Source organism: Lygodium microphyllum, chromosome 2 (assembly GCF_053477565.2).
Source record: "Lygodium microphyllum isolate KBCC chromosome 2, Lygodium_microphyllum_v1.1.10, whole genome shotgun sequence".
Taxonomy (NCBI): Eukaryota; Viridiplantae; Streptophyta; class Polypodiopsida; order Schizaeales; family Lygodiaceae; genus Lygodium; species Lygodium microphyllum.
The window spans coordinates 80,140,094-80,164,199 of record NC_141136.1 but is presented as its reverse complement, the minus strand read 5'-3'; the positions used below and the strand labels follow the sequence as shown (position 1 = coordinate 80,164,199).

At 40.8% G+C, this 24,106-nt stretch overlaps 1 protein-coding gene across 1 annotated transcript in view; it reads left to right on the top strand.

Annotated features, from left to right (window-relative positions):
* The window catches only part of LOC148039931 (putative serine/threonine-protein kinase WNK3), a 30,491-nt gene extending 9,108 nt beyond the window's left edge, over nucleotides 1-21,383 (top strand). The window contains exons 3-8 of the mRNA XM_087695338.1: nucleotides 17,872-17,909; nucleotides 18,005-18,232; nucleotides 18,317-18,540; nucleotides 18,615-18,772; nucleotides 19,029-19,440; nucleotides 19,589-21,383. Coding sequence (XP_087551464.1) covers nucleotides 17,872-17,909; nucleotides 18,005-18,232; nucleotides 18,317-18,540; nucleotides 18,615-18,772; nucleotides 19,029-19,440; nucleotides 19,589-20,457 — 1,929 coding nt within the window. The 3' untranslated portion in view covers nucleotides 20,458-21,383. The remainder of the gene's footprint in view (nucleotides 1-17,871; nucleotides 17,910-18,004; nucleotides 18,233-18,316; nucleotides 18,541-18,614; nucleotides 18,773-19,028; nucleotides 19,441-19,588) is intronic.
* The last annotated feature ends 2,723 nt before the right edge of the window (nucleotides 21,384-24,106 follow it).

Sequence of the window (24,106 nt, the reverse complement as noted above, 5' to 3'; positions counted from 1 at the left end):
TCTAGCATCTGGGGATGTAGAATACCACATGTACTTTTGCTCAAACCATGCTTTCATCATGGCACTCCAAGTGAGGTAATCAGCACCTTCAAGCTTATCATTAGTTAAACAACAGGGAGGTGCCATCATAGAGGATAGGAAGAAAAGATGAAGGAAAGGAGTCCTCCAAGAATGTTGCGAGCCATCTTGCGGCTGCCACTCCTTAGGGACCCCCTCAATCCTTGTATCACGGCATGCATCACAGGCCCAATGAGGAGAAGGTTGGATCTCTCCACATTGCTCTCCATTGGCTGAAGTCCCTAGAACATCCACCAACGGTGGCTCAAGTGGGGAGGTTGGTGGTGAAGTAGAATTTTCATTGAAAGAATAAGCATCCCTAAGAGGCACAAGCTCCAAGGGAACATTCTCTAGCGTCCAACTATCCTTGAAGTTAGAGAAGGCCTTTGACTTCAATATCAAGTTGTATGCCCATGTCGTCATGCTAAAATTGTCAACAATATGCATGAAATACAAACTCCCCTTAAGGGACTCCGTCCGCATAGGTTCACAAAGGTCTACATAAACAATCTCCAAGGGAGCTGAAGACTGCCTCTGAGCCTTGTTGGAAATGGCATCATGATGCTGTTTTTTATGCTGGCTCACCGCTATGTTCGAGGAAGATGAGTTGGCTGCTAGACGCCTTCCGAAGGTAGTCATAATTGAGGTGGCCAAACCGAGCATGCCAAAGTTTGGAGTGTGCCTATGAAGTAAGAAGAAGAGAAGTCAAGGTAGAAGGAGACCTCAACTTGTAGACTCCATTCTCCTCATAACCTGTAGAAAGCACCTTTCTTGATTCACGATCAAGAATCTTGAAAGAATTTCCATCAAACTCAACCAACAAGCTAATAGCACAAATCTTGTGCATGGAAGCAAATGATAATCAAAGCCTAGCAGATAAAGCACCTCGGAAGTATGAGTACCACCTTATCCATCTGGAATTAGTTGCATGTCACCCCTACCCTGTATGGAAAGAGAAGAGCTATCTCCTATGAGAATTTGCCCATGCAAATGATGCAAATGGGCCACACCAATAGAAGAAGAGGTCATGTGCTAAGAGGCACCACTGTCAAGAATCCATTTGTAGGGGAGTGGGGCTGCCAACGCAGTATCAGAAGCCTTCAGGGTTGATGCTTGAACCACCTCCAAATGGAGGAAAGCAGTTGATAAGGGAGCAGTCATCACTCTGGAATCCTTTGAAGCCTTCTCCTTCTTGGTGTCCTTCTTATCCTTGTCAGGGCAATGCTTTTTCCAGTGACTTGTCTTGGTGTAGATGTGACAAGTAGATTTCTTCTCTTTGTCCTTCTTTGATTTGTTGTCCTTCTTCTTCTTGTTGTCCTTCCCCTTTCTGAGAGGACTGACCTGTCTATGCCTTCGTATTGGAAGCATTCTTTCCTTTGAATCGTTCCTCTTGGTCCAAGACCATAGGAACCAACTTCTTCCACCGAAGAGTTGACTCTAACCCTGAAGCAATCAAGGCGGAGTACAAAGTACCAGACGTAGTCTATAACTGTGAAAGAAGAGTTATCATGATGTCTTTGGATGTGATCACCTTCCCTGTATTCTGAACTATATTTGAAGTTGCCATAGTTTGTTCACATGCTCCTGTATAGAAGATGACTTGTTGGGGTTCAACGTTCTCATCTGCACCTCCAAAGATACCCATTTCATAACAGTCATTTAGTTGTATAACTAATCGAGCTCCACCCATATGTCCCTAGCCACTGTCAAGTGCTCAATATGGACAATCATGGCTGTAGTACATGAAAGGAAGAGAAATGAGCGGATGCAAAAATTTAGTTTGTCCTAATGCACATGAGCCTTTGTCAAATCCGCACGAACATTTGCAGAAAGTTTGGACTTGTCTCTTGATGCAAGCGGTCAATGGACTTCGTAACAAGCTCTACCAAATCATAGGACTCCAAGAGGGCAAGCATCATAACGTGCCAGACGCGGTAGTTCTCACCATCAAGCTTTTGATTTGATGCAAGAGCCAATAGGATGGGGCACCTTCCGATCCATTATAGCTTGAAACTCCACGTCGGCCTTAGGAGACATCTTCACATGCTATGCTTGCAAAAACACAAAAGCAACCTCGTTTGACTATAAAATGCATCATGCTAGGGCTCTTCTCCACTTGTCCGGCACCTTCTTCACCCCCCGAAGGCGATGAAAATGTAAAATTTGTAATTGAAGACTCAAAACTCAGCCTTTCTCCTTCCCGAACAACAAAAATCCACAACAAAATCAGCAACTTTGCTCCTTTCATGCATGTCCACGCTTGTCTCAGCCTTGTCTTGGCATGCAGCTCTCCTGCTCACCCTCGAATGCTGAAACACAGCCTTGTGTCGCGCTGAAAACTCCTCTTCAGGTCTGCCCACGATCAATCAATCTTTGTACTGTTCTGATACCATGTCAGAGTGTAGCGGTGTGGAAGTGTATGACCGAGACTAAGAAAGAGAGTGAACACAAAGAGGGGAGAGAGAGAGAGAGAGAGAGAGAGAGAGAGAGAGAGAGAGAGAGACAAAATAACGTAGAACTGCAATATGAAGAACGTTGAATAAGGAAAACAGATATATACACGGGTGCAGTTTGTATGTTTGTGTATCCCCAACTCGATGATGTCACCCTGCTATATACCTTGAAGTATGTAGCAGTTAGCATGATCTCTGCCCAAACCCAACATGTAATATGCGATAAGAAGTGTCTGAATGTATGCTGGAAGTATATATAGGCCCAAAATCTGGTACAGGTTGATTGTACGACTGCATTAAATGTAGCCGATTGTGCAAGAAAATTGTGCGATTGTGCAAATAGTCTATTCGATTGTCGAGATGGTCTGTCCGACTGCTGACATGGCATACGTGCGAAATTGTCCTATGTTGCTATGTGGCACGCAAGCAATAAATGTGATGACTATATAGGTTGTACAAACTGCAGTACATAAACTCTAATAAACTGCTCTCAAATGCATGGCCACATGTCTATCCAGGGGATGACCAGATGACCATATCTCTAATACCACAGTGTTTCAGAATCATGGTATTAATGTTGATTATGCAAATGCTCCATATAGTGTTGGTCATGAGGAAAAATGCAGCTACTAATGCATGCAGTGTATAGGAAAATGTATCTTGGTATGGCTAGTAGTATGCAAATTCCCATGCACAGTCACATTGCAATGGTCCAAAGCATGCAAACAAGAATGTTTCCTAATGCATTTGGTGCTTCTAGTATGTGAGGTACACACGAGGGACTTGTCAACTAGATGCAATGTTATATATTAGTTAAGTTGGAATTGCAGTAGTGTGAAAGTAAAAAGCATCGCAATGCTTAAGGGGAAGAAAGGGCTACAATCTAGTGGAGGCTTAAGGCAAGTAAAGCTAGAGGTAAAGTTTCCATATGCTTCTTGGTGAAGCTTTAGTATTGTTTCACCAATAGATGCAAAGTGGATGGAGGAGGATGACTTGGCAGTCCATCCTCACTTATTGCAACTTTATTGAGATGCCTTTCAGTGGACTACAGTTTAGGCTCAGTTAGGTTTAGCAAAGGGTTCAAAGTATTGCCTCGTATTCAAGAAGGAGGTAGCACTTTCACTCCGCTAATTGTGGACAGCTCTTGTATGTAGTGGATCTTAGATGCATTCAGTATGCATCCAAGGTACTGTGCTGACAATATGTCTGCCAATATACTAGTCACTGCGAGACGTAGGTGTGTATGAGTTTCACTCAGGCACTGAAACTATACTCTTGCATCAGTTTATGATTAGTTTGGCTTGAGTTTTTGCCTCAATTTTGAGATTAAAATTCTGATAAGTTTTAGCTTAGTATTTGATCAATTTGAGAACCATTTATGGTCACTTTTGGGATCAGTTTTGCATTTGTTACTTACCAGTTTTTGTAATCAATTTGTGATTAGTTCTCAGATCAAAAAGTGATCAGTTTATGGTCAGTTGATACTCAGTTTTCAATGGTTTACAGCTGGTTCCGTGGACAGCAGCATGCTAGTAAATGCCATTGATCGTTTCAGCCATGGTTTATGCTGAGAATATGCATTACTATGGTTATGAATTCAGAACAATTGAGAAACATGAGTTATGGATGCATCCAATGGGTTTCTAGCAATAGTTCTAGACCGGTTTTCAGTTTTATGTTATGTATATGGTGGCTGGAAATTTTCATGAGATTTGGGACATATAGCATGGTTGGACAACAGTGGCGAATGTTGATGACTGTGATGCCTTATGGAAACTCCAGTGCAGCACAATACTATGTAATCAAGGACAATTGTAGTGATTTGAAGGAGATTGTTTGTCATGAGGATGTATAATTTTATTGCTTTGCTTAGCATTTGATTAAAAGTTAATCAAATTTACTAATATGACTTGTATATGTGAGGTGCAATTCAACTATTTCACAGTGTGGATCAAACCAGTCTTCCTCCTCGGACAACGTGGTAAATCCTTGATTACAACTTAATTATAGTAGCAATCAATAAATGCAAATCTGAAAATACAAATTTACCTACTGATCTTAGACAATGCACACCCAATTGGCCCCAAAATTGGCTCCCCTTTCGGTATTTCTTTAGCTTTATTGAAGAAAAAGTTGATTTACAATGGGATTCTCTCGATCCCCTTCGCAATCCAAACTCCCCTTGCTGTCCAAAGTGACCAGCAAGTCTTCAATCTAATTTGCCCCTTGATTCGGGCACTTAATTGGCCTTCACCCACTTTATAGACGATGGAAATGCCCCAAATTCAATGGCTGGCTAGTCCTCCACTTGAATTTAGCTGAAATTCACCTTCAGTCCTAAAAAATCCAAGTCTTGGAGCTTCCAATTTTTGGCACGCTTCTTGAGGCTGCTACTAAACCCTAATTTCTGCTGTAAATTAGGGTTTACAGCAAAGAAATCTGCAATTTCTCAGCCTCCAAGGGTCCAAATGCTGAGATCTTCGAAGCGAGGCTGTAAAATGGCTAGGAGATGAGAGAGAAAGCTATAAAGAGAGAAAATTCAAAGTTTCTTCGTAAAGAACTAAAGAAAATCTGTGATTTATGGCTGCTGCCCTGTCTCAACAGCTTGTAGATGCAAAGAACTGAAGAAAATCAGTCATTTATTGATGTTGCCCTGTCTCAACAGGCTGTAGATGCTGTCACCTGCTGTTGATTGGTCTTCTCTAGCCCGTGGCTGCCTCAGAAGGTCCTCCAATGGCTGCAAATCAGACCAACAGCATCTTCTTCCTCTCTTGTAGGTTAAATACACTAAAAATGCCTCTCTCCAACCTCTAAAGACGCTTTTCAGTCTTGCATGGACATTTTTGACAAGTAGCAGTCTTCCCAAATGGTTTTTCTAGCATTATCCATAATTAAATATTAATTTTCAGTCTTTAAATACTGAAAATTAATCTAATAATTATTTCAGTGCCCTGAAAAATAATTTGACTGGCCAATAATTAAATTGGCTAGGCAATTTCCATTCCCGAGTGTCTCAGCACCATCTTTGACCATTAGATTGGTGTTAGGTACCATTAAACACCACTTTCCTAGTGTCACAACTAACACTAATGGCCAAATGAATGACCTAGGCCAACAACTGGTACCAGATACCACCAAGTACCTATGTGGCAAAACCTATAGCAACTTTTGCCTTTGGCATCCTGTGATTTCCTCGGGTCCCAGGCTCGTAAATTTACTCTAACCCTAGTTGCACCTCACATGTGCAACATTTAATTAATCATATGATTAAAAGTTAGTCCACATGTTAAGTGAGGTTTCAAAAATGCATGTCCTCACGACCCTCCCCCTTGAAATCATTGCAATTGTCCTCGATTGCACTGCCAAATGCATCAAAAGCAAAGTACTACACTGGAATTTCCATAGGGCATCATAGTCAACACAACATTGCGCACTGTTGTTCAACCATTCCATATGCCCAACATATGCTGAAAATTACTAGCCAATATAACTTAACATAAGACTCACAAAGAATCTCAAAAACATTGCCAGATTGTCATGTGACATATCTATTTCTCATGAGCTCAACTCATCTGGCAAAACCAAAACATAGCATAGCATAACCAAGCATAAACCATGGCTAAAACATCAATGGCATCCTAACATATACTCTTGTCCATGGAACTAGATGCAAACCATTGAAAACTGAGCATAATCTAATCATAAATTGATCACTTTTGCTGATTTGAGAACTGATCACAAACTGCTGCAAATGTGACCCTAAACTGATCACAAACTCATTGCAAAAATTGACACAAAAAGTGACCATAAACGGTTCTCAAGCTGATCAAAAACTGAACTGAAACTGATCAGAAATTGGCTCAAAATTGAGGCAAAATTCATGCCAAATTGATCATAAGCTGATGCAAAAGTATACTTCTAGTGCCCGGGTGAAACGCATACTCATCTCTATACATCTCACCATGACTAGTACACTAAGTAGTGACCTCATGGCAAACATACTGTCAGTGCAGTACCTTGGATGCATGCTGAATACATCCGAGATCCACTACATACAAGAGCTGTCCATTACTGAGGAGCGGAGGTTCTAGCTTCCTCGCAAGCATCAGGTAATACTCTGGACCTCTGCTCTGTTGAACCTGATTGAGCCTGAACTAAAGTCGGCTCTAGCTGGAAAGCATCAAGGTAAAGCTGCAACAACTGAAGATGGTTTGCCAAGTCATCCTCCTCCATCCATTTGGCATCCATTGGTGTGAATAATTCTGAAACTTCACCAAGTACCTTCTGGAACCCTTACTCGTGATCTTCCTCTCTTTGTGTGCCAAAATCTGCTTTGGTACCAGTATTTCATCGAGCTCTTCAACCTCCCGCTGAATTTCAGCAGATATATCCTCCGGCACATCTCCATGAAAAGGTCCAAGCAAGCTCACATGAAAGACATTGTATATTTGCCAGTGTGGAGGCAATTTCAATCTATAGCATGCATCACTGATCCTCTCCAACACTTACAAACGGCCCATAGTATCTCATAGACAGCTTTGGATACAATTGCTCTTTGCCCTTCATCTTTCTCTGCGATCTGTTCCTCTTTCCAGCCCTATTTTTAGATTTGCCTTGATTTTCAGCTTTATTTTCAGATTTACCCTTTTTCTCAGCTTGTGCCTCTTTGACATGTGACTTGGCATCATCATCGTGGAATCTTGCATCCTCTCCACGCAACAATGTGTCAAATGTAGTAGTAGTTTCTATAAGCTAAGACATGCTGGAAATAGTGGACTTAATGCAAAAATCCCGAATACTCTTTAGCAAACCACAAATATACTTCTCCACCTACTCATGGAGAAGTACTGTGCGATAAGTAGTAACTGGCAGCAATGCATTCTAAAACTTCTTATTATACTGATCCAAGTTCTTGCAATCTTTGGAATTCAACTAATTCCAAGCTGTCATAATGTCTACTTCAAAGGTACTTGTCAACCAATTTGAAGCAAACATTTGCCTGAACTGGACCCAAGTGCCATATGGCCCGCTTTATGCCTCAAGCATCATGCTTATGCTGCCATACATGGGATTAGGCATTCCACTTGTATTACCCGGATACATTGGGCATTGTGAGCCATGCATTGGTTGCTGTATACCATAGGGATTTGTGCCATACATTCCTGTATGCAATGCCTGTCCAACCATAGCATGAAAAATTGTACTACCACCAAAGTATCCTTGCTGTCCCATGCTTGCATTGCATAATTGCCTTGCTGCCCATGTTCCCATGGATTGGCACTACCAAGTTGGCCATGCATTTGCACTTGCTGTCCCACGGATACCAATTGTTTGTGCTCATCAGGCATTTTGGGCTCTTCTAAAGAAGACTTACGCATTTCCTTCGGTTCTTGTGGTTGTCCCGAAGCTGTAGAAGGTGTCTTCTTCTCTTTGCCTTTGTTGTCCTTCTTTGGGGCATTCAAGAATCGAGTGAACTGGGGATCCTTTGCCAATTCAGCAAAAAGATTTACCACTGTACGCATTCGATCTTTGAAGCTATCATCAAATTCTTCAGCCCCTTGTTGGTCATCAGCCTCTTTATGCATTGAAGTGCCAACATTTGGGTCATTTCCCACATTTTCAGCATGCTGTCCATGCTGAGAACCATGCCCAACATCAGTCATTGCATTTCCCCCTTCACCACGTGATTGACCAAGGAGTGAGGTATCCTCTCCACTTCATCCCGTATCACCATGTGAAGACATGCTTGCAGTAATTCACTGCTGAGAACAATTTCAGCAATAATGCTATAGTCCCAAGTTGCAATCAGGTACCACGGGCCCACCAATTCAAAGGATTTGATGATATCCTGACAATGAAACCATGTAACCAGTCTTCCTCCTCGGATAGGGTGGTAAATCCCTGATTACAACTTAATTACAGCAGCAAACAATAAATGCAAATCTGAAAATACAAATTTACCTACTGATCTTAGACAATGCACACCCAATTGGCCCCAAAATTGGCGTCCCTTTCGGTATTTCTTTAGCTTTATTGAAGAAAAAGTTGATTTACAATGGGATTCTCCCGATCCCCTTCACAATCCAAACTCCCCTTGTTGTCCAAAGTGACCAGCAAGTCTTCACTCTAATTTGCCCCTTTATTCGGGCACTTAATTGGCCTTCATCCACTTCATAGACGATGGAAATGCGCCAAATTCAATGGCTGGCTAGTCCTCCACTTGAATTTAGCTGAAATTCATCTTCAATCCTAAAAAATCCAAGTCTTGAAGCTTTCAATTTTTGGCACGCTTCCCGAGGCTGTTGCTAAATCCTAATTTCTGTTGTAAATTAGAGTTTATAGCAGAGAAATTTGCAAATTTTCAGTCTCCAAGGGTCCAAATGCTGAGATCTTTGAGCAAGGCTGTGAAATGGTTGGGAGATGAGAGAGAAAGATGTAGAGAGAGAAAATTTAGAGTTTCTTCGTGAAGAACTGAAGAAAATCTGTCATTTACAGCTGTTGCCTTATCTCAACAGCTTGTAGATGCAAAGAACTGAAAAAAATCAGTTATTTATTGCTGTTGCCATGTCTCAACAGGCTGTAGATGTTGTCACCTGCTGTTGATTGGTCTTTTCTAGCCCCTGGCTGCCTCAGAAGATCCTCCAATGGCTGCAAATCAGACCAACAGCATCTCCTTTCTCTCTTGTAGGTTAAATACACTAAAAATGCCTCTCTCCAGTTTCTAAAGACGTTTTTTGGTATTGCATGGGCATTTTCAACAAGTGACAGCCTTCCCAAATGTTTTTTCTAGCATTATCTATAATTAAATATTAATTTTCAGTCTTTAAATATTGAAAATTAATCTAATAATTATTTCAGTGCCCTGAAAAATAATCTGACTGACCAATAATGAAATTGGCTAGGGAACTTCCATTCCCAAGTGTCTCTGCGTCATCTTTAACCATTGGCGTTAGATACCACTAAACACCACTTTCCTAGTGTCACAAACTGACACTAATGGCCAACTAAATGACCTAGGCCAACAAGTGGCACCAGATACCACTAAGTACTTATGCGGCATAACTTATAGCAACTTTTGCCTTTGACATCCTGTGATTTCCTCGAGTCCCGGCTCGTAAATTTACTCTAATCCCAATTACGCCTCACATGTACAACATTTACTTAATCATGTGATTAAAAGTTAATCCACATGTTAAGTGAGGTTTCAAAAATACATATCCTCATGAAATCGGGATCCAAGACCTTAAAATATCAATTGATGTCAAAGGCAAAAGTTGTAATAAGTTATGGGTGATAGGTACTAGGTGGTACCCGGTGGTGTCCGATTTGGGCCTAGACCAATTTATTGGCCAATAATGTTGGTGGCAATGTTAGAGAGAAGGCATAAATTAATTAATTAATGCCCGTCTAAGGGCTAATAACTGCCTAGGGATACTTGGAAGATAATTTGGCCCAACCAATTCAATTATTAGTAGGTGAAATTAATTTTTTGAGTACCATAATAATTATTAAATTAAATTTTTAGAATTAATATTTTAAAAAATTAAATTAATAAGTTGGATAATGCTGAAAAATGGGATTAGAAGGCTATCACTCGACAAAACTTGCCCTTGTAAGTGAAAAAAACGTTTTTAGGAGCTAGTAAAAGTCTATTCCAACCATTATGAGGAAGGTGGCTATTAGAGAGCAAGGAGAGGTTGCTTATGTGATTTGCAGCTACCAAGGATCAGTCTTACAACATGTGATAGTAGTTTGGAGCCCTCCAGGTAGCAGGTAATAGCAATCCAAGGTCGTAGTGTGCAGATAATAGCATATAGGAGGGGGCTAGCAGTCCTTTTGGTGGTCTTAAGTTATAGATGATAGCTTTCATGACTATTTGAGTAGGGCACCAGTAGCTTTTTAGTATTTCTTGCGATAAGACTCTAAAATTTCTCTTTATAGCATTCTCTCTCATCTCCTAGCCATCTCTCAAGTTATCTCAACATTTTCCAACAATTTGGGCTATCAAAGGAAAAGATTTTAGTCAATCTCTATTGTGAACCCTAATTTACAACAGAAATTAGAGTTTTGACAACCGCCTTAAGATGCATCCTCAAAATTGAGGGCCTAGGACTTGAATTTCAGTAGTTGAAATTGAGGAGTTTCAAGGAGACTCAAGAAACTATCTCAAACAATTTTGTCTTCAGCAACTATCTCAAATTCTTAATCATTTGAGAGATTTTTAGAATACAAGGTTTGGAAGCTTCTTTCTTTAGAAAAGTGACCTGTGGCATTTAAAATAGGATATGTATCATTTTGAAGACACAAGTGTTCCTATACTTGTCATTTTCAGCAAACACTTTGTCACTTGTAACCTTTACTTTTCACTTTTGAGCACCCAAGCAAACACGTTGTCATTTATAGCCTCTACTTTTCACTTTTGAGCACTCAATCTCCACATCTATATATTGGAGGTCTCTTTCTTCATTTAGAATAAGCTCCAATGCTGAAATTTCAGCCACATGCTTTGTACTCTCCTATCTATCTCTCATCCAAGAAGCACTTTCTACTTAGATTGATCTAATCCAAGCACTAAAGAAGAAAATCCGCTTGCTATTCGGAGTTTGCAGAAACTAGTGTTTCAAAATCCTAATTATCAGAATTGCAACAAATTAGTCCTTTTGTATGTGGTTCAGGCACTTCGTGCTTGTGGTTTTGTTTCAATAAATTCTTGTAAAGGGGGAGGGGCCATTTACCCTCTCAACGTGGTGTCGACTCCTCTCTCTCTCTCTCTCTCTCTCTCTCTCTCTCTCTCTCTCTCTCTCTAGTTTGCAGAAACTAGTGTTTCAAAATCCTAATTATCAGAATTGCAACAAATTAGTCCTTTTGTATGTGGTTCAGGCACTTCGTGCTCGTGGTTTTGTTTCAATAAATTCTTGTAAAGGGGGAGGGGCCATTTATCCTCTCAACGTGGTGTCGACCCCTCTCTCTCTCTCTCTCTCTATATATATATATATATTTATTTTTTATTTTTTATTTTTTTATTTTTTTTTTAAATTTAAATTTTCATGGTGATAATTGATTGAGTTAGTTAAGTCGAAAGTATTGTCATTCTCACGATCTTTCCACACTTATATTGATTTCAGAGCAAAAACTTGTGCTTTGCAAGAACTTTTCTTGGGTGGCGATCTTTGGGCCTAACTTTCTCACCATGTCAAGAGGCGAAAAGGAGAATCTTGGTGAACAAGTGGAAAGCTCTTAATTCTCTATATTTGTATGCTTCTTTGATTATGAGAAGATACAAAGATATAAGGAGCTAGAAGCCGATCCAAAAATTCAAGCTTTGATGGAGGGAAGGGCTAAAGCACGAGCTAAAGCGAAGGTCTTTAAAGATTTTCTTACTGAGAAGGCGTTTGATATAAATGGTACTACGGCTGTGAAGGCCTATCTTAGAATAAAAGGTATCAATGTTATTGATGCAATTAAATCTATGAAATGTAAGACATCACCTATCATTCAAGGATCCATCCAAGCAATGACTTCAAAGTCGCATCGTACACAAGCTATTTCCTCTTGTTCCAAGAATACCTTCATATAGAAGGGCAAGAAAAAAGTCAAAGAATTGGCCATTTTCATGGTAGTTGAATCTCCAAAGATGCTTTTTAGCAAAGAAAAACAATGCTAAAAGAAACTTCAAGTGTGGAGAGAAGAGCGTCAAGTTTAACATTTTTTATGGTAAGTTAGATTCTTAGAAAGTGTCTTTTAGTAGAGATTTTGATGTTGCTTTTGGTAGTGAAGATTAGACAGAAAAATAAAGAATTAAACTGGATAAAATGCATCTAAAGGATGCCCCTTTGAATTGGTGGCTCAGAGTTGTTCAAGAGGGAAAGGAACCCAAGTCTTGGAAAGAATTTAAGGAGATGTTCAACAAGAAGCTTTTGCCTTCATCCTTTAAAGCCGATATGCAACAAGAATGGGATGAGTTGAAGCAACGCCATGGAGACAATGTTGAAATATATATCAATAGGTTTGCAACTATTTCTCTTAATTTTACATCTCTTAATGAAGTTCCTTCCAATATGGAGATAAGAAAATTTATCCATGGATTACATCTGACGGCACAGTGAGCTATCAAGCTAACAAAGCCTGATACTTTGGAAGCAGCCTGAGATGTGGCCTTAGAAGCTGAAGGACTGTATATACCATGGATGACAAGGTCCATACAACGCTGTCACACGCTGCTTTACCCCATGGTTTTTGGACAGAGGCTGTTATGACAACCGTACACTTGATTAATCAGACACCAAACAAGTTTTTTTGGGGGGGGGAGAGGGGAGTTTTCCAAGAAGTGTGGTCGGGCAAGCCACCTTCGTATGCACCCAAAGTCTTGTAAATGTATTTTCTTAGGATATTGGTGATGAAGGTGAAATGAGGTATAGATTATGGGATCCCGAGAAAAGAAAAGTAGTACGCAGCAATGATGTCATCTTCCGGGAAGATCGCATGCACAAACAGCCCGAAAGAAGAGAGGAGGTCTGAAGGGCTATACTCCAGGAAGATGTACCAATAGGATAGCAAAGAATGCCTGTTAGACAACAGCAAATACCTGCTAAAAATGTCCTTGAGAATGCAATGAATGATGCTGTAAATGAGTCAACTATGTGGCTGATTATGTCATGTTAAGAGATTGTGTGAACCGTCATGCTTCCAAAAAGCAATGGACAGACAAGATAGTAAGAAATGGCAAAAAGTAATGTTATCAGAGATGGAATCTCTCATAAAGAATGGCACTTGAGATTTGGTACTTTTGCCAAAAGGACAAAAAGTGCTACCCTACAAATGGGTTTATAAAATGAAAGTCACTTCTGGTTCTTTGCCCAAGTACAAGGCACGCTTGGTTGCTAAAGGTTACAAGCAAGAACATGGAATTGATTTTGATGAAATCTTTTCTCCTATAGTCAGAATGACTACTTTGCGAACCATCTTGGGCTTGGTTGCATCTGAGAACATGGAACTCATGCAGATGGATATAAAAACCGCCTTCTTACATGGTGATCTGCATGAGGAAATCTATATGCAGCAGCCTGATGGTTTTGTTGCAAAAGGAAAAGAGCACATGGTATGTAAACTCAACAAAAGTCTATATGGGCTGAAGCAGGCACCACTTAAATGATATCACAAATTTAATACATTTATGCAATCTCAGGGATTTCATCGTTCTCAAGTTGATTACTGTTTATATACCAAGAAGGCAGTAGATGACAGCCTTATTCTCTTGGTATTGTATGTGGATGACATGCTAATTGCAAGCAAGGATGTTCATGCCTTGGACTCCTTAAAACAGAGCCTACACAATAGCTTTGATATGAAAGATCTTGGCGAGGCAAATCACATTCTTGGCATGCATATATTCAGAGACAGATCAAAAAGTCTTAACAGCAAGAGTATATAACGAAAGTTTTGCAACATTTCAATATGGAGGGGAGGAAAGCTATTAGTGTACCATTGTCTCCATATGTGAAACTTAGTACAGACGACAGCTCTACATCAGATGATGGTAAGACTAAAATGGCCAAGATACCTTATGCTTTAGCTATTGGTAGCTTGATATATGCTATGGTTGCTACACGTCCTAACATTGCATTTGCGGTGGGAGTAGTTGGCAGATACATGGCATATCCTGGTAAAAAGCATTGGGAAGCAGTGAAGGGTATCATTAGATACCTTAAGGGCACAAATGATTTGTGTATCTACTTTGGTAAGCAGAAGTCATCTATTGTTGGTTTCACGGATGCAGACTATGCTGGCCATCCTAACTGCAGGAAGTCTACTTTAGGATATGTGTTTATGTTCACAGGAGGAGCAATCTCTTGGATACCTAGGCTACAAAAGTGTGTCGCACTATCTACCACACAGAGGCAGAATATGTGGCTGCCACAAAGGCATGCAAAGAGGCTTTATGGCTTTCACATCTGGTGAGAGAGCTTGGGATTATAGAGGTTCTTATCCTCCACTGTGACAGTTAGAATGCTATCATGCTAGCACAGAATCTTGTCTTTCATGCAAAGGCAAAGCACATACAGGTGAAGTATCACTTCATCAGGGATGTACTTGATAGCAAAGACATTGAACTTGTCAAGGTACATACAGATGAGAATCCTGCAGACCTTCTCAGGAAAGGTCTCCCAACCGAGCGGTTTGCTCATTGCCGCCAGATGTTGGGGGTTGGATAGTATATGTGTCTTTCAGCTTTGTACATACATACACTTAACTGATTCTTTCCTCTATCTTCAAGCACGTTGCCTTTAGGTGGGAGGTTGTTGGGAATAAAGGGTCACTGTGCCTTTTATTGTGTTCGGGTGTGAACGCACCCTTACACTTTGTACTTTATATATATTCAAAACCTAAAATGTGGTACATTGTCATTGTACCAAATACCAATTGTGTCGTGCTCACTCTCTCACTCTCTATTGCTCTCAACTCTCCGCATCTGCACTCTCAGCTCAGCTTGCGCATAGACTCGTCTATATCATTCCATAGACTGAGAGGGAGATACTCTATACTCTTTCCTTATTTTCATTTCCCATTTCAGATTATCATGTAGATCTAGACATAATTTTGTTTTTCTTCTCTGATGAGAGATGATGATACCAATTGTATTGGTTATGGTCTCATAGGCCATCGTGGCCTTTTAGAGACATTAATAGATCTTTCTTTCTTTCTCTCTCTCTATCTTCTAATTTCATGGTGATAATTGATTGAGTTGGTTAAATTCAAAATATTGTCATTCTCACATTCTTCCCAACGCTTACATAGGAGCCCCTATGGTGGAGAATTCAAGTGTTTCCATCACTCTGATACTAGGTCAAAATGCTATAGTTATGAGTGAAATTCAAGGAGTAGACCTTGCATTAGCTCGACGATAACGAAGGCATTTCTAGCCTTTCATGAGTGGGCAACCTCTGGTGGAACAAGATGTGGGTTTTGTTGGGGTTCCAGCCCCTGGACAAGGTCCCACAAGTTTTGAGAGTTAAGAACATGTCTCAGCAGATTTGACCAAGTGGTATATTTAGATCTGTTAAAATGAGTCTTATGAGTAAAAGCATGCTTGGTTGATAGGGACGAAGAACTGTGAGGTGTCTGAAAAGAAGGATAAGGGGAATGGTAGGGGAATTTTATGCAATTGTCAGTCCACGCTCTATGGCATAACCAGGTGGTCCACTAGGAATTGCCATGGTGGCAAACTGTGGTATCAATCGGTCCACACATGGATAAGCAGGGGAAGGTATGCCATGCTGGGAATATCCCAAAGGTGCGTAAGGTGGAGGTTGAGCCTCCCCCAAAGGTGCATGAGAAAGCTAGTGGTTTGAGGATTCATGCCAGGTTGGCGAACTTGGCAGCTTCTCCTTCAGGAGGGCTTCTAGGACTGTCATCCCCATCTAGGGGGAGTTTGGAGACCATCTAGGTGAATTTTCTACTAGAGGCCCCCATGTTGCTAGGAGGAGATTGACAGACAGCCGGATCATTTGAAATCCATAGATCGGGTACACAGATAGGTTATGGCTTGGTGAGTGCATGCACATCTGGTGGGCTATTTGGGAGGTTGGACCTGCATTTTCTCAAAGTTTGGAGAGGCTTCTATAGGGTTGTGGACCAGGGGAGCCTTCAGCAAGAGGTGCTGAGCAGGAGGGCAGTAGGAGCTAGATGGCTAGAGATTGATGCAACAATTCTATAGGAGTGGCTTGCCCCCCTCTTGGAGAGCCTTATAGCTGGGCAGCCTAGTTTTCGCCTTTGCCCCTTGAACACCCTTGTGCTGGTGGCAAGTAGGATTGGAGGCGCCCCACAGACATATTCTTCACCATACAGGAGGGTGGTGGGTTAGCACTAGACAACTGACATTAGAACTTAGCTATTCCCCACCTCCTTTGGGGGGGATTCCAGCCACAGTTCTCTGAGGGAAGAAAGCTTGACACATGTAGTGCATGGTCAGGCATCCAGAAGTGGTAGCTATGGATTTGAGAGGGCCGAATGCTGGATGAGTTGGATTGGGATTTAAGATAGTGGAGTTGGCCTGCCTCATTTCTGTTATGGACGGGAGTGAGTTTCTTTGCCTACACTACATGGATTGACATGCATATTTTACTGCAGGATGATATGGATTGGGCTCCCACATATAACTGACACTAGGTGGGGCATAGTATTATGGACCCCTTCAGACAACTTTTTGGAAGTGCCTATGGGATAGCTGGTGGCTGAGGATGGTCTCATACTTCTCATGGCTAGAGGCCTATGGGGGTTCTAGCAGTGGGCAGCTGTTTGGCTCAAATGTGGCAGGATGGGGTTTGCCCATTGGCCATAGCAGGGTCTAGAGCCTCAGAACCATTGCATGTGGTCTTGTGAGGCTGCATTATTGGTCTAGAGAGGAACTTCTAGAATCCTCTGTCGAGTAGAGCCTGGCCTCTGGTGTGTCACCTGGGGTGCTTTCTGCTGGCAGCAAGTCAGTCAGGGACACTATTTACTCAATGAGGCTGAGGTGCATGACAATCGTTATCAAGACTGGTTCATGTGCAGTAGTGGGCACAGAGGCTTTGCCCAACCAACAGTTATTGGAGCCTACTCCATTGCAAACAGAGGTATGGGAGATAATTGGCAGCTTCACAAGGTGGCACATTTAGAAGGCCCACTGCCAGCTGATTGTCAGTGGAGAGAGCCTTTCGGTATATGCTATCTTGATGAAGCTCTGGTCATCCATCATTCACTCCCTCAGGAGCCATTGCAAGCAGCGTCAAAGAGACTCTTGGCATGATGGGAGCTTTGGCAGCCATTCCCGCACAGTGCAAACCCAGGGACCAGGGTTGCCTAGCCTGTGTTTTAACTCTACAGGATGCAAACCCTGGTGGTGTTACACTCCTCCATGGCTTCTTTCTCTGATCTCCCCAGTTTGCACTGAGAGGCTTTTTACAGATATGATTTGTATGCACTGTGGATTTCAGATCCAGCTAGCCTGTTGAGTGCATGTACTCTGTTGTATTTTCTTTTGAGTAATATAGTTAGCAACACCTTTTTTAATGTAGAAAAAGGGATTCTACAGTCCAATTACCTTGCTTGAAGCTGTATGGACTCTGTTCCCTGATAGCTGAACTGTATATATGAGACCATGTAGCCATGAGATCATGTACAAGTCTCTGCCTAGTCAGTGCAAGCAGATTGGGTGTAAGAAGCTTGAGGTCTTTCTGTGTTTGAAAAGAGCCGTTTATCAGGGTAAATACTTTCAGAGGCTGACTGCACCTACACTGTACTTGCACACAACTTTTTTCTGGCACTGGAAAAGATAGTGTAAAAAGTGAGAAAGCATATCTAACTTTTCTTTGTTTTTCAACAGTACAAGGAAGTTCTTGGAAGGGGGGCATTCAAGACTGTGTATCCTGCGTGTGTTTGTACTCAGTTATTTTCCATGAAGTGTTTATATTTAAAGTTCACAGAAAACTAGTGTTTTACCTTGACAACCTGAATAGATACAGGGCTTTTGATGAGATTGATGGCATTGAAGTAGCTTGGAACCAAATCAAGCTGCAAAATGTTGTACGCAGCTCAGAGGATCTGGAACGACTGCTATCTGAAGTTCATTTATTGAAAACATTGAAGCACAAAAATATTATTAAGTTTTATCACTCATGGATTGACATGGATGCTCAAAACATCAACTTCATTACTGAAGTTTTTACATCAGGCACTTTAAGGCAGTAAGTACATGTTTTACTCTCTGTTTTACACTCTTCTACTAACTGTCAAGAAAAGTTCTAGAGTCTGACTAAATTTTGCACCAGATATCGTCTAAGGCACAAACACATGGACATCAGGGCAGTAAAGAACTGGTCACGTCAGATTTTGCGAGGCCTTTTATATCTGCATAGTCATGATCCCCCTATTATACACCGTGATTTGAAGTGTGATAACATTTTCATAAATGGGAATCAAGGGGAAGTGAAAATTGGGGACCTTGGTTTAGCAGCAATTCTTCATCAAGCGCATTCAGCTCATAGCGTGATTGGTAGGATTGCTGGTGCACCTCCATGAACGTGTTATGATCACACAATGTTAAAGCGAGTTTGTAACTTTGTGCAGGTACACCTGAATTTATGGCTCCAGAATTTTATGAAGAAGAATATACAGAGTTAGTTGACATATATTCTTTTGGGATGTGCTTGCTGGAGATGGCTACATTTGAGTATCCATATAGTGAATGCACCAATGCTGCTCAGATATACAAGAAAGTCACTTCGGTAAAGTTCTTATTGCAAATAAACTTTCCAAGCTAGTTTGGATAGGATGGTGTGTGCCTCGAGGGGTCAGGGCTTTGTCGGTCTTTTTGCTACAGACTAGTGTCAGTTTACACTAGGGTGGTGTGTGCCTCAAGGGGTCAGGGCTTTGTCAGTCTTTTTCCTCCAGACTATTGTCAGTTTACACTAGGATGATTAAACAATGCGCCATTTCACCTTTTTTGTTTTTATTCCATGGTTTGTTTTTGGGAATTAATAGGGGGGAAAACCCGCTGCATTGAAGAAGGTTAAGGATCCTTATCTCCGTCAATTTGTGGAGAAATGTCTTGCTTCTGCGTCGCGGCGGTTATCTGCTAGAGAACTTCTCATGGACCCATTCCTCCAGTATAATAATGATCAAGATCTGCATGAGCCATTTCTTGGTTTCAGTAAAAGCATGGTAACTGTGGGTGACATGAATGTTGCTGAAGCTCTCATGGGAAAGAGAAATTATAGTGCTCCCTTATTAGTTGGAGCGAATGACTTAGCAACTCAGCATTCCAGATCTCTTAACATGCCAGATGTTGCTGATTTCAAGGAAAAGAAGAGCCGAAGCATGGATTTTAGGGTGAAGGGTAAAAAGAGAGAGAATGACAAAGTGCACCTGCGCCTCCGTATTGCAGATTCTGAAGGTAAAAGTTTGTGTAGCACCACAAAAAGTTGTTTAATGCAAGTTAGCTATGCAGCGAAATAAATGTTGGCATTGCAAGGCCAAGGCCCATCATAAAAAATTACATTATTTAGGCTTTCGGACTTGATACAGTGCTCTCCTGTATTCAGGTGAGGTTCGAATCATCCATTTCCCTTTTGATGTGGAGAGCGACACAGCAATGTGTGTTGCTAGTGAGATGGTTGCAGAACTAGAACTTGCAGATCAGGATGTCACTACAATTGCAGAAATGATAGATGCTGCAGTCCTGGCCATGGTGCCTGAATGGAAGCCGGGCGTTGCCATTGATGAAGGTGTTGAAAGCAAAGAGTTAAATGATGAACCGGTTACCAATAACCAGTTTCAAAACAGCCAATGGCCTTCCGATCATCTATCTACAGTGTCCTCAGAAAGCATGTTTACAGATCATTCTTACCATCCACAGACAGACAACATGATGCACGGTCGTTTTGAAGAAGTAATGTATCATTCCCATACACCTGAGTGCAGGATCCATCTAGATGAGGAGCAAGGCATAGGACTCGGAGAGTGGCAACAAGGTGATGAATTGAACCCCTTTGGTTCAACAAATAGTTTTGACTTCAAGGATTCAGCCTTGCTTGAGCAAGGACAAGGTGTTTTAGGTTCTGTATATAATAGAGCTGTAGAGAGTATAAGGTTGACAAGATGCAAGGGTAAAAGATGGATTGCTGATGACTTATGTGCTCTAATTATGGATAGGAAAAGGCAAATAGATTGCTTTGTGAGAGAGCTTAATCATCAAACTGCTCGATGCATGTCTTATTCCAGAAAGGCTGTCAGTAAAGATGGCTCGAATGAACTTGTGAAGCAGGAACTGAGGACATTAGCCCATCAGTATGCACAAGAGCTAAAAGAATTACAATGCAAATATGAAACTGCTTTTCTTGCATGGCGAAAACGATGGCAAGAAAAGGGGGATGTCCTTTATTTTGAAATCCAGCAGTATGACGAACGATAGAGCGGTCCATGGAAGGGGAAGGACACTATTAAGGACTTTCTGAACACCTATCCACATTCTACCAGTATAATTAAGGAGTGATGAACAGTCTGTAGAAGACAGTTTCAACAGCTGGCAAAGCATTGGTAGAGGTATTCACTGCTGCTGAAAGCCATTATGTCATGGAGTAGATCACTGTTCTGAGAGGGCACTTACCAAGTCTTGTCCTTTTCAAGATTTCTGATGTCACAATGGAGTCTCTGACCATGTGAGTGATGTATTTTACAAAGGGAACTTCACAGCAGATACAACCTGCAAAAATGGAGTTTGGTATTTTGAGAAAAGATAGCCAGCATGTCTCGTTTTGCTCGATCCATGGCTCTTCAGTGCAAGCTTGAGCTACATGCTAAGTGTTACAAACCAGACTTGCATGGATCAGAAGATAGGACTATTGAGTGTGCAAGCTGACAGAACTGGAGTGCTCTTCAAGCCGACCAGTTCAGACCGCCTGGTGAAGCGCACGATGGCATCAGGCTGAGGTCTTACATGGTGGACCTTGTAAGAAGCCCTGTATCAATGAGACAGCCAAGGACAGTTCTGATTTTCTAGTGCTGACTACTAGGTATAGTATTTTTCTCTTCTGGCAGTTCTGTAACATCATCTCTCCGATGTCCTGGCCTTGTTTTTAGTACGCCAGGGAGCAAAGAGGAAAATGCACTGTTTCTCACGTTTTGCTTTTTGAATCCAGTATCTCAGCGCCCCCTTTGCAACCTTCAACGTGGAAATCTTTGTACTTCACTAGCAAGTTGCAACCATGATTATATGTCAACATGAAATTTTTTTAAGAAGTTACATCTCACACCTAGAATCTTGTTTTAAGAAGTTGCACCTCACACCTAGAATCTTGTGTGAACGATACAACTCAAGGTTTGTTGTCCATTTGATGGCCAAGGACATGGACTAGCAACTTGTAGCATGTATTTAGGTTTGTTAGTGTTGCTCAAGGAGCAATGTTTAACTTTGGAAGGTACTAGATTGGGAGAGAGTGTAAATTTTTTGGCTTACCCAATGCTGTAGTGAACAGTTTGGGCGTCAATTTTCCTTAGCACATAAAATAGGAAAATAGCATTAAATTACTGAAATGAAAATACCGTTAAGACTTCACATATCGCCATATCTTTGTGTGTTTGTTAACGTTGAGTTATATGGGGGGTGTCTCTCTCTCTCTCTCAATTGCAACTGCTATAGGGTCAATGAGAACTTTTTTGAGCAAGATGAATAGCAATGAGAACTTTTTTGAGCAAGATGAGAAAACCGAGCGACACGTGGCAAGGAATGTCTCATAGGCTTAACAATGTACCACAAACTTCAAGTCACCATAAAACAATAGCATAACATCACTTAAAATACCATAACTATATTACTGCTTGTCCATAACAAACAATAACAATAGTGCACCACAACAATATTGTTGCTATTGTTTCAAGATGTTAAACATTGGGTTAACATTGTCTAAAATACCATAACAATATTATTCATTGTCCATAACATAACAATAACAATATTGCACCATAATAATAATATGCTTTTTATGCTCAATATTGAAAACATCTTAACACAACTTAAAATTTGCAAGTCGATACTCTTATTAGAAAACTAGCATCACAATGCAAAGTATTTAGTGCACACACACTATCAAAGGATTTGGTGAATGCATATTCCAAAAGAAAAGTATCAAAGTGCTTTCATAGCAAACTTCATTTTTGGTAAGTGCTACAAGAATAGTATAAAATGTATTTGCTTCAAATTTTCTAGATGACCTCCAAACCAAAGAATGTGACATTGATTATGACCTCTTCATCTAGTCCATGCAAACTTGCACTCATCATCGGTAAACATACTATGCCTTCTTTGAGGCTTTGGGTAGTCTAGATCAAAACATGGCTCGTCCACCATTCTTACCTTTGCTTCCATAAATATAGGTAGCACACTTCTGGAAAAGCAGAAAGAAAGCATATAATAAGCAATTTCCATAGCTACCAAAATCAATCCTAAGGAGAATTTCTTTCAAAAAAAGAAACTAAGGAAAAGAGTTGTATTTCTAAAACTAAAGACACTAATTCAAAATCTTAAATTTCCAAAAAAAATTCTAACAAATAATGACAAGCCCTACAATAACTTGTATATCATGCTCCCTTTCATGCTAAGCATAATGGCTGTATTAATCAAGTTAAACATACAATATTATTACCTTAATTATGGCCCAATGACATGACTAAGTAAGTTGCATGGCAATCCAAAGAGACATTATAGAAATTGTCACATGAAATAAGAGGACTAGAGGCTCACTAATCATATGGGTTTTTACCCCCTCTCTCATCCACTTGATCACTAGTGTTAGAAGAAGTGACCTCCACATTCCCTCCTTGCCTGGCTTGTGCTAACATTGGTTGCATCCAAGAGGAAATGAGGTCATCATCCACGTCTAAGGATCCACAATGGGTGTGGTGTCACAACCCATCTTGAGGCATATACTTCCTTTAGGGCACAATAGCTCCAAGAAGCATGCCATTAAGGTATGGCTCCTCTCCATGCATATGCACCATTTTATCCCATCTTTTCTTGGCCCTTGCCATGGTAATGGGCAAATAGTGGTGTGCAACATATTCATTAGGATGCATGTGTAGTATCTGGAAGAGTGGAATGCTCTTTGAGAGAAACAAATGAGATTCCATTCCGTGGCATCATATCATGGACAACATTGACAAAGCACACTACAACAAAACAAGGTGTATGAGAGCATAAATCCCTAAGGCATGATAACATAAGAATTCAAGACATAAAAGATCATATAAACACAAAAGGAAAAACTTAAGAAATCTAGTCAATGAACCTCGACTTGAGCACCACCAATGTCAAAACACCCAAAAGGGGGCACATGCTCAACCACCACTTAACAGCATATCTCCAAATAAAAAATGTGTGTGTATCTCTCCCTCTATCTTGCAAGACAGATGGTACAAGAGAAATTGTCACATATTTCAATATATTCTAATTCTAATACACAATACTTTTTGAATACCAAAAAGGCAATAACCAACCATAATCTGCCAAGGTGGAGGTAGCAAGGGCAATCCTATATCACACATGATCGTCTGACAATCTATATCACATGGGGGACAAGGATTGCCTTTATGAAGGATGCCACCAAAAGGAAGGTCCAAAAATATGAATTTTGATTCCACAACATTGCCATATCCTTCTTGGCATATTGCCTCTTAGCACTCCTAACCCTCATCATGTAATCATGTATCAACATACATGGGAATTCTCCACACCATTAACAAAATCCCTCCTAATAGATACGTAATCTCCAACAACAACAATACTCTTATTTTCAAGGGAAGGCAAAGAAGTGTTCAATGCATGTCCTACAAGAACACAAAGGTTGCAGTATTTCTTTGGTTCTTCTTCTTTATTGTGGCTACCATATCATCTCTCTCTCTCTCTCTCTCTCTCTCTCTCTCTCTCTCTCTCTCTCTCTCTCTCTCTCTCTCTCCCCTCCATCATTGTTTTACTATTATATGTGACTAGAACACTTTCAAAATGTAGATGTCAAAATGAGAGTCATAATAGTCCACAAAGTTGAGATACAACTTGGATGAGTGTT